Source organism: Poecilia formosa, unplaced genomic scaffold, assembly GCF_000485575.1.
Source record: "Poecilia formosa unplaced genomic scaffold, Poecilia_formosa-5.1.2 Scaffold52, whole genome shotgun sequence".
In the NCBI taxonomy this organism is placed as follows: Eukaryota; Metazoa; Chordata; class Actinopteri; order Cyprinodontiformes; family Poeciliidae; genus Poecilia; species Poecilia formosa.
In genome coordinates, this window is record NW_006799991.1 from 1 (window position 1) to 9,435 (window position 9,435).

The 9,435-nt window shown below is 39.2% G+C and overlaps 2 protein-coding genes across 2 annotated transcripts; one reads left to right on the forward strand and one right to left on the reverse strand.

Annotated features, from left to right (window-relative positions):
* Positions 1–30: 30 nt before the first annotated feature.
* Positions 31–3,708, forward strand: LOC103138555 (tropomyosin alpha-1 chain-like; the record flags this gene model as incomplete). The annotated part of the gene is made up of 5 exons (XM_007552796.1): positions 31–107; positions 637–712; positions 2,532–2,594; positions 2,855–2,924; positions 3,505–3,708. Coding segments are annotated over 5 exons (369 nt in total), but the record flags the coding sequence as incomplete, so codon positions are not given.
* Positions 3,709–5,792: 2,084 nt separating this feature from the next.
* LOC103138448 (40S ribosomal protein S27-like) lies at positions 5,793–7,902 on the reverse strand. The gene is made up of 4 exons (XM_007552632.2): positions 7,767–7,902; positions 7,245–7,353; positions 7,055–7,165; positions 5,793–6,956 (listed from the first exon to the last, which is right to left on the reverse strand). The coding sequence occupies exons 1-4, from the start codon at positions 7,770–7,772 to the stop codon at positions 6,928–6,930; spliced, it is 255 nt and encodes an 84-aa protein (XP_007552694.1). The 5' UTR covers positions 7,773–7,902; the 3' UTR covers positions 5,793–6,927.
* Between the last annotated feature and the right edge of the window lie 1,533 nt (positions 7,903–9,435).

Genomic DNA, 9,435 nt, shown 5'->3' on the forward strand with positions numbered 1-9,435 from the left:
TCCAAACTGTAATAAAACGTACCCCGTTTGTGTCAGGTGGCTCGTAAGCTGGTGATCTTGGAGGGGGATCTGGAGAGAGCCGAGGAGAGGGCTGAACTCGCTGAATGGTAAGACGAAGATGCGCAGTAAAACATAATTACAGCATGTGCACTTAGAAGTGTCGTTAACACTTTATTTGAAGTGCATAAGACTGACATGACACCGTCATAAACATGACATAACACCTGTCATGAACATAAAGAAGTCTTTATGAATGTTTACGACAGTTGTCATGAAGTGTCATTTGGTAAATAATGACACTTTTAATGCAAAGTTGCTCTAAAAGTTGCATTAAAAGTCTTTAAAAATGCCAACTTTGCATTAAATTATCATAATTTACAAAATCATGCAAAGTTGGCACTTTTAATGGACTTTTAATGCAACTTTTAGAGCAACTTTGCATTAAAAGTGTCATTATTTACCAAATGACACTTCATGACAGGTGTTATGTCATGTTTATGACAGTGTCATGTAAGTCTAATGCACACCCCATCAAATAAAGCGTTACCGAATGTCTTAATGTTGATGTTTTAGTTGTCTATTATAGCTAAGTGTGCTTCTGCTTTATTTATTTATTTATTTATTGTTTTTGTTCAGTAAAGCCGGTGATCTGGAGGAGGAGTTGAAAAATGTGACCAACAACCTGAAATCCTTAGAAGCCCAAGCGGAGAAGGTGAGAGTCGACAATGAAAACACCAGACACACATGTTCAAGTGACGAGTCTTCACTTTTGCATGCTAAAGTTTTACATGCAAACTAAAAATTCACATAACCAATTTTAGCTTGCAACGGATTAAAAAACGAGTTTTATCTGGAATCCGACAGAGCTGGCGTGAAACATCGCAGCACAAAGTATCAGTTTAGAAAGCCTGAATACATAAAAGAATCATTATAGTAAACAAATGGTCCGACTCTGAGAACATGGATCCTGTCATTTTGGTCACACTTGGCTCAGTAGATGGTAATTCAGACAAACTGCATTACATCACTAACGTGTTGCTTAATACCAGTTCTGTAGTTGCTTAGTATAACTACGTCCTCCTTTTTGTACAACCATGTGTTTTTCTGTTTCCTGTGGAGAGAAAACCCATAAAAGTTGTAATTTATATACAGTTAGACACCAAGACATTTTTCTTTGTGCTGTCAGTTCCTAGATGAAGGGACTTGTAAATGTATTCCCACTGCATTGAGCATCATTGTGATTTAAAGGGGTTTTATGTAATAACAAACAGAAAGTAGATTAAAGTGAATAATCTCCTTTGAGGTTTAGGGTTTATTGGCAAATAGGGCTGCAACTAATAATTATTTCAGTAATGTGTTGTCTTATCAGTTATTCTGATGCTTAATTGGTTACAATTTTAATTGTTTAATAAAATTGCATTCTGTAATCTTTCCACAAATACCCATAAATGAAATCTAAACCATCCAACTGCATAAATAGAATCCACCCATGTTTCATTTGATGTTTTTATGCATGCAGCTAATCTGTGAAAGCCTCAGATTTATTTGAACATTAGAGAACAAACAGCATCGTGACGGCCAAGGAAAGGCAGCAGTTAGGTCTGCTCATCTTAAAATGGATAAACCAAGGCACAGCTTTCTAAACTAGTCAGATATCCAAGCTGACAAGGAAGAGGAAAAAATGGCTTCAGTCAAAGAAGCGGCTAGTCGATCGTTTGTCACTCTGGAGGAGCTCCAGAGATTCAGAGCTCAGGTGGGAGAATCTGTAGACATCACAACAAATAGTTGTGCAATCTTCAAATCTGGGCTTTATTTAAGAGACACGAGGCAAAAGTCAATGTTGGGGAAAAAAAGAGAAAAGCTACAAGAAGTGAAAGTCATAGACGGAACAAAGAGGAAAGCAGCTCTGGTTGGATGAAACCAGAAATAAAACTTGATGGTCTAAAAATGAAGCAAAAATAGTGTCAGCATAATGCTGTGAGGAGTCAACTTAGAGTGTAAAGCTGGATTGAGATGACTGAGCTTGGATTATTTCGTAATGAACAAGCAGAAATGTCAGCCTGCTGATGCGCAGAGCTGATCAACAACATCCACAGTTCAAAATCATGCCTATCGCATGAAATCCTAATGAATCGCATTGATGTGTGTGATTGTAACGAGACAAAGATTGTAGGTAAAGACACTGCAGGGCGTTTCTGCGAATGCCAGCAGCCCTTTTGTCTTCACTTTCCTCCCAAGGTCAGGCATGCAGTACGACAGCATGCCAGGTTAACCGCATGCCTACTTCCCCTTTGCGTTGCAGTATATGTTATGCTTTTACGCAGTCGGGGCCCGTCATGGTTGACGGCACAGTCGTTTGTTCCCAGAACATACCAACGTATTTGCCTCCAAGGAACTTAACCTTTCTCCTGTCTAGTGAGCTGAAGAAGAAGGAGGAATTAAAGTTCACACTCAGTTAATCTGCAGGTGAAAGCAAGTGGAGACATGTTTAGATTTCTGCCACTGAGTTTTCTGTTTTTCTGCCTTGACAGTACTCAGAAAAAGAGGACAAGTATGAGGAGGAGATCAAAGTTCTGACTGACAAACTGAAGGAGGTGAGATCCAGATGTTCCTCTCTGATTATACTGTCATCTCATATTTCCTCACCTCTTCGCATCCCTTAAGACTAAAACAATACACGCGTGTTTATTTTTGTGGCAGTTTATGAGTTCCTTTTTTATGGCTGAGTTATGTAAGGGAGACATTTTCTAACTGCAGAACTCCCAGAAAAGAATGTGTAAAACTTTTCCAGTGGTGCATGCTGGATTACTTTGTCAAGGCTCGCTGACTTTGTGTGTGTGTGAACTCCATCCAGGCTGAAACCCGAGCAGAGTTTGCAGAGAGAACAGTGGCCAAACTGGAAAAGTCCATCGACGACCTGGAAGGTATGCAAGCATTACCAGTCTGCGTAACGTGTAGACGGATTCTGGTGTTCGCTGCTCAAGTTAATGCATTTTGAATACAAGCAGCTACAGTTTTGGTAGAAATCTTGACGGAGTGGAAACATCCTTTTGAGGGGGAAAAGAAAAAAAAAAAAATGATATGTCCAAAAGCTATAAAAACTGGCCACAAAATCTGCAGAGATCCTCTTTTCCGAGGCTGCAAAGAGGACAGTATGTGCTTTCATGTTTTGTAGGTCAGCATTATTTAGTTGATGAACCATAGGGAGCTCACTTTATAGCGTTATTGGAGCAGCTTTATGAGACACTCAGAGCAAGCTCGAACGCTCGCAGCTCACCCGGCAAAGAGGGCTGCTAGCCTAATTAGGCATGCATCTTTCTTTTAATCCAATCATTCTACCTCTTTTGTAAAAACCTGACCTAATTTTTTTTTCTTCTTGTCTCCTCCATATTTTCTCTGCTCCTTCCTGCCTCCTCCTGTCTCTCATGCTGCTTTTGGCTTGTCTGTGTTTCTGCTGTCCTTGCCACCTGTCTGTACTCGGCTGTGGACCTCTGTGACCTCCAGACGAGCTGTATGCTCAGAAGCTGAAGTACAAGGCCATTAGCGAGGAGCTGGACCATGCCCTCAATGACATGACGTCTCTTTAGGCGTCTTCTGCTCGCTCCGACTCTCTGTCGCACTCTGTGTAGCTTTTTCCCTGCATATCATATGTGCCTTTTGCTCATCTTGCTTTGCTCAACTGTTTCATTAAAGTCTCTTTATTTCCTACTTTGCAGCATTTGTCTCTGTTCTTTGTTACGACTGTAAAATAAACTTCCCTCCCCCCCTTTTTTTTCTTTTGTCAGTAAAACCTCAAACATTTTTCTTTGGGATTTCAGTGAAAGGACCGAACCAAAGTAGTTTGTGAAGTGGAAACAAAATCATACGAAAAAATTTGAAAAAAATTTTTTAATGAAAAATATGGTGCCCATTTTGCATTCATCCCTTTACTGTGATACCTTTAATTCATAAAAAGAGTCCACTTGTGTGTCTTTTAATCTCGGTATCAACACAGCTGTTCTGTGAAGGTCTCAGGGTTTCTCAGAAACACTGGTGAACAAAAAGCATCACAAAGACAAATGGGAGGGGGTGGTGCGGTCCTGATTCAACTTTTTCTCTTCCAGTACCGATATTACAGCTTTTAGTATAGGTCGATACCGATATTGACCCGATGTGATATCAGCATTGACCGTACATCCACACTTGATCAAGTGCTATTACTCAAACAGAGACAAATAGTCAACGACAGCCATGAGAACAACTGACCCATTTTTTATTAGCCAATGGGTCTTCATGTAGAAATGCTGCACCAGAGTGCTTCTATCGGCGTGCACATATCGGAGATATTGGACGCAGACTGATATGAACCAATACTGTTTTATTATTTTTTATTTTTTTGGTTGATATCAATATCAGATAAGGACAACCCTAATTGAAGAAACAGCCAATAGCCCAGGTAGAGAATTATTGAGAAGTTTGAAGCAGATTAGGTTATTAAAAAAAAAAAAATCTCAATCCATCATCCAAAAAAAGATGTAGCGCAACTACAAACTGGCTGGCTGGGCAAGAAGAGCATTAATCAGACAGCCTGGTACCTTTGGATCTGCAGAAATCACCAGCTTGGGTGGGGAGAATATATCCTCGCATTACCTAAATTTGGATGAGTGTTGAGAGAAAAGTGTTATTGGAATACAAGCTAACGTTTGCAGTCATGTGTGGGAAGATACTGTGGTTTGGCGAGACCAAAGTTTACAGTAACATTTTGGCTTGCATAAGAAAAAACACTTGTTTGGTGGAAAGCTAACGCCACACGTTGCCTTGATCACAACACCCCGACGGTGGCAGCATTATGCTGCTTTTCTAGATGGGAACTGGAAAGCTGGTCAGAGTTTGTGGAAATATGGACTAACTGTGCAAAACAATCCTTCAAGCTGGAGGCTGTAAAACGCTGAAGACTGGGGCCAGGTTCATAATCCAGCACAACAAACGACGCTAAGCATTCAGTCAGAGCTGCAGTGGAAACCATTTTTATGTATTTGAATGTGTCAATCAAAAACACTCTGCAAGGCCTTCACAATTATGCACTACTTCACTAATTTGAAACCTGTAACCCGAAAATATGACAGCATTTAAGTGGTGTGGATACTTTTGGAACACACTCGTTCAAAAGTTTTTCTGACTTTATTATAACAAGGCATTTGGTTTCTGTTGTATTTAGCACATATGATAGTCATGTATACAAGGTGAGGCTTTCTGTTATATTTACTGCAATTTTAGTTTGAATTACTACAAATCGCAGCCCCCTGTAGACCTTTAGGACGCTTGGTTTAAGTAAAACACCGCTGCAGTCCTCTAATACAGCCATAATATATTCTAACAGTCAAGCAGCCACTTTATGCATGACAGGCACCGTGTTGTGGTTAAATTTTTGCATGTGACTCAGCTTAACCCGAGTACCTATTCAAAACATCAGTCCAGGAAAACGGTGCTCTGTGCAGACTGGGCTGCATCATTATCTGCTTTTTAGGAGCTCAACGTGTCACTTTTGTTCTCTTTCCAGAGAAATTATCACATGCCAAAGAGGAGAACCTGGGCATGCACCAAGTCCTGGACCAGACCCTGCAGGAGCTGAACAGCTTATAAACGCCTGGAGAGGAGAAGATGGAGAGGATGAGATCGTCATTAACATTCCATTAAAACGTTCGACTCCATTCCACATTTCGAGCTGTAAAATCGTCTCTCCCCACATAAAACGGGGAGGATTAACTTAATGCTTGTCCCTTGGTGTTATGTTTTTTTTTTTTTTGTTGTTGTTTTTTCCCTCCTCTTTCTCATTGCTTAATTTTTATTCCCACTTGAAATTGCAGGAATTTCTTTAGAAAAAGATTTTTGACCACTTATTTAAAAAGAGTTGTGATAATTTCACCCAGAGAAAATGGGTTTTTGATGGAAGTCCTACAGGTTGAATTGCTCAGGCAGATTGTTGCTGACATGTTTGTTTTTAGAAGGATGCAATTTAAGACATTTTACTAATCTGTGCCTGTCTGATCCGCATCCTCTTAAATCTGCTTGGGTTTTAATCTGCGTGGTCGCCTGGCTGATGGAAAGGTTTTCAGTAATAAACACACTATTGAGGCACAAGCTGCTCCTTCACTTTAATCTTATTTACAATTAATCAGAGTCCTGAACTTCAGAGCAGCTCTGACCAACTTGAGGACATTTTGGATATCTACAGTGCGCCAAACCTCTTTATAATTTGGGTATCATGAGAGCCGGAGCAAGGCTGCACTACCTTTCCTACCGTATCAGAACACTTGAGCGAGCTTTACCCCAAATCAGGAGCTCAGTCACGTCTCATCAACCATTGATAACTATTGTATATAGTAGGAGAATGTTAGGTATGTGACAAGTTATAATACTCTGAATATTTTTTTTTGTTTGCTTTTATGCCACTTCTTTATTTTCCAAGGGAAATGCAAAGACCAAAGAACACATGACACAGACAATTAAATCTTTAAATGTTTTATTTTGTTTTATTTTATTTTATTATTATTTTTTTTTGTGATGGTCTCAGCTTATGTCAAGGCCTAGGAGGGGGCCTAAAAAATTGATTTGAGGCCCTTTTCTTTTTGTTTCATTTACCACCCCCTCCATGTTCAGCCCTCAATAAATGTTTTACAGAAGTTCTGATTCATTTGACTCCTTTTGCATTTTGAGGTTTTCTATGCTATAATTGCCTTCACACATTTTTCACTGAGCATAATGGAGTGTACAAGCGTGGTCCTCTGTTCGCGTCGTCATTAAAACCCACAAGAGGGTCAAATTACCCCGAAATTACAAGTTGCAGATAGTATAGAGGTGATGTCTCTATTAAGCCACACGGAGTGGCTCAGCTCTTTTCATGGTCCCTTCTGCTGCCTCCTAGTGGATGTCCTGGCAAATTGCATCTCAGGAACATTTCTTCCTGAAGGCACAACCTAAATGGAGAACAAAATAATGTTAACCCCCAGAGATTTAAAAAAACTGAACTGATGTGCCTTATTGTAAGGACCAGTTTGTGGCACACTGCACCCACCTGCTGTCAGTCTGCATTTCCCTCCTCGTGGCCTGCAGAGGATCACAGAGCAGCCGGGGCAGGCCACCACTGTGTGGGCATGGCTGAAGATGGTGGAGATCCTGTAGCAGCCTAATAACGTTGAAGAAGAATATTGCTAATCTGTGAGATTTGTTGTGTGACAGACAGTGGGCTTTGGGGAGGTGGTTACCTATGCATTTGACATCCATGAAGTAGGAGTTGGGGTTCTGCACCAGCCTCTTCTTCTTGTGTTTCCTCCTCTCGTCTGCAAGACTGGGGTACAACAAGTCCTTTGCCAGCTGAAAAGTTCAGCAGAGCATTCCCAAATGATGGTCTTTACAACTGATTTAACATCCTGAGGTGAGATTTGTGGCAACTGAACAGGATCCCAAGATATTTGAAGTTTACTGCCCTCTACAGTCTGATGAATGAATTGCTAGTTGAAGCAAAGAAACATGTCCAGACAAGTTTCTAAACCTTTTGTAGCAGGCATAGGAAAGACACATATGATATGACTGCATATCTTTGAAAAATAGCCTAATACAATACAAGCAAAAATCTTTAACTTATACTGTCACTTTACATCTGCCTGTCATCAAAATATGTTCATATATATTAATATTTATGCAGCGATATTCCGTCAGTGAAAACTAAACTAAAACATATTAAAACTAGTAAGAAAACAGATAAAACTGGATATATATTTACTTACAGACATGATTATTGAAATCAGCCCAGATGTTTTGTCCAATACAGAAGAGAAGAGTTGAAGTGAGAGTAATCTGCTCTGTGATTCACCTGCTCCTTCACAACTCTGAGGTTTGGTGCTGAAGGAGGCTGAACAGAGGCAGATCTGTCTGTGCAGGGGAGGGGCTATGGATGAACTATAATCTGGGTTGGTTAAAATCAAAACAATAAATGGAGATGCCAAAAGAACACTGCATAGGAGAATACTGTCATAATTGCCCAGTCCATATGTGTGTTGGGGACCTTACACAGACCCATTTGTGTATTTGGGGGTACAGGAGTCTGAGCTATGAGGGAGAGTTTTGAAGTCTATAGTCCTTGTATAACAAAAGTAATAGCCTCTTTTTTTAGCTTTTTATGGTCTCCACCAATGCTGCTACTTGTCTCTGATGTTGACTGTGGTGTTTATGGGCAGGTTGTCAAGGTAACGTTGTGAAGAGATGTCTAATTTTAATGCCTACATTAGACTTTTACAGAAGTTGTGGTTCTGGTGGCATCTTCAAGTGATGACCTTCAGTATGCACTGCGCCCAATGAAAAGTTCATGTTTTTCAACCAGAAAAAAATGCTGCCATTGAGTCAGGGGTCTGTCTTTGCCTCAGGCAAGGGGGTTTAAATATTATTTGTTCTGTTATTTGTTTTGTCTTGTTCTAGGATGATGGTAGAATGGGGAGTGAGATGAATAGACACATGAAAAGTCAATTTAGAGCCATTCATGTTAGAGAGAGGGATACCTGGGGTTGTCTCCAGGTCCCATTTATCTCAGATGAGGTAGAAGAAAAATGGACAGCCTGCAAACACTTCTCATGGACAGAAATATTGTCAAGTTGGGGGTGTCTAATTTTTATGATTTATTAAATTCATTCTAAGTTCTGGGATTAAAAAAGTGTCAACATTTAACTTCAGCGACTTTTAAAAACAAGAACTGGATTAACAAGTTTGAAATTATTGTTGATTTTCTTGAATCCATAAAAAGTGAAAATTATGCATGCATTCTCAAATACATAACTGAGCCAGAGATTATTAAAACACCATGCAAGCACATTTAGATTTCAGGTTATCTTTTTAAATAAAATTTTACTATAATGTATTTTTTTTTCCTAACTGGAATAAATTTTATTTTATTTTTGTACATTTTAGATTCCCAAGCCAGAAAATACGATAATATATTATTTGGAGCTCATCACCAAATATAAATCATCATAATGGAATCAGCTGTAGCTGATCATACTCCCTAACAGGTGCGGATAGTCTGCTCAAGCTACTTTTAAAACCTTCACTGCCAATTACAGACTAATGGAAATGCATAGTCTTGATATTTTTTATGCTTTGGAATAAAAATACACACAATAAATTCAAGCTTGTTCAATTCTTGTTTTTATTTAATTTGTGCTGTTGTAAAATCTTTCTGCACTTGGAAAAAAATATTATTAACAAATATTAACAAATAAGCATAAATATTTAGATTGTGTACTAAAATGCGATGACTTGTTTCATTACACTTCTTGAAGGTCAAATAACTAGTTTTACTAACATGTCTAGTAATTTCTCCAGTTCTTTTAAATACTTTTCTTCAGAAAGCCTTGAATGTTTGGTATTTGTATTATCACCAGTGAAGTCGTTGCTTCCTTTCTC

Excerpts from the sequence above, each read along its gene's own strand:
- LOC103138448 (XM_007552632.2), bottom strand. Across the intron at positions 7,166-7,244 it reads CATGGATGTCAAATGCATAG|GCTGCTACAGGATCTCCACC; the intron begins GTAACCACCTCC and ends CAACGTTATTAG. Across the intron at positions 6,957-7,054 it reads GAAATGCAGACTGACAGCAG|GTTGTGCCTTCAGGAAGAAA; the intron begins GTGGGTGCAGTG and ends TTCTCCATTTAG.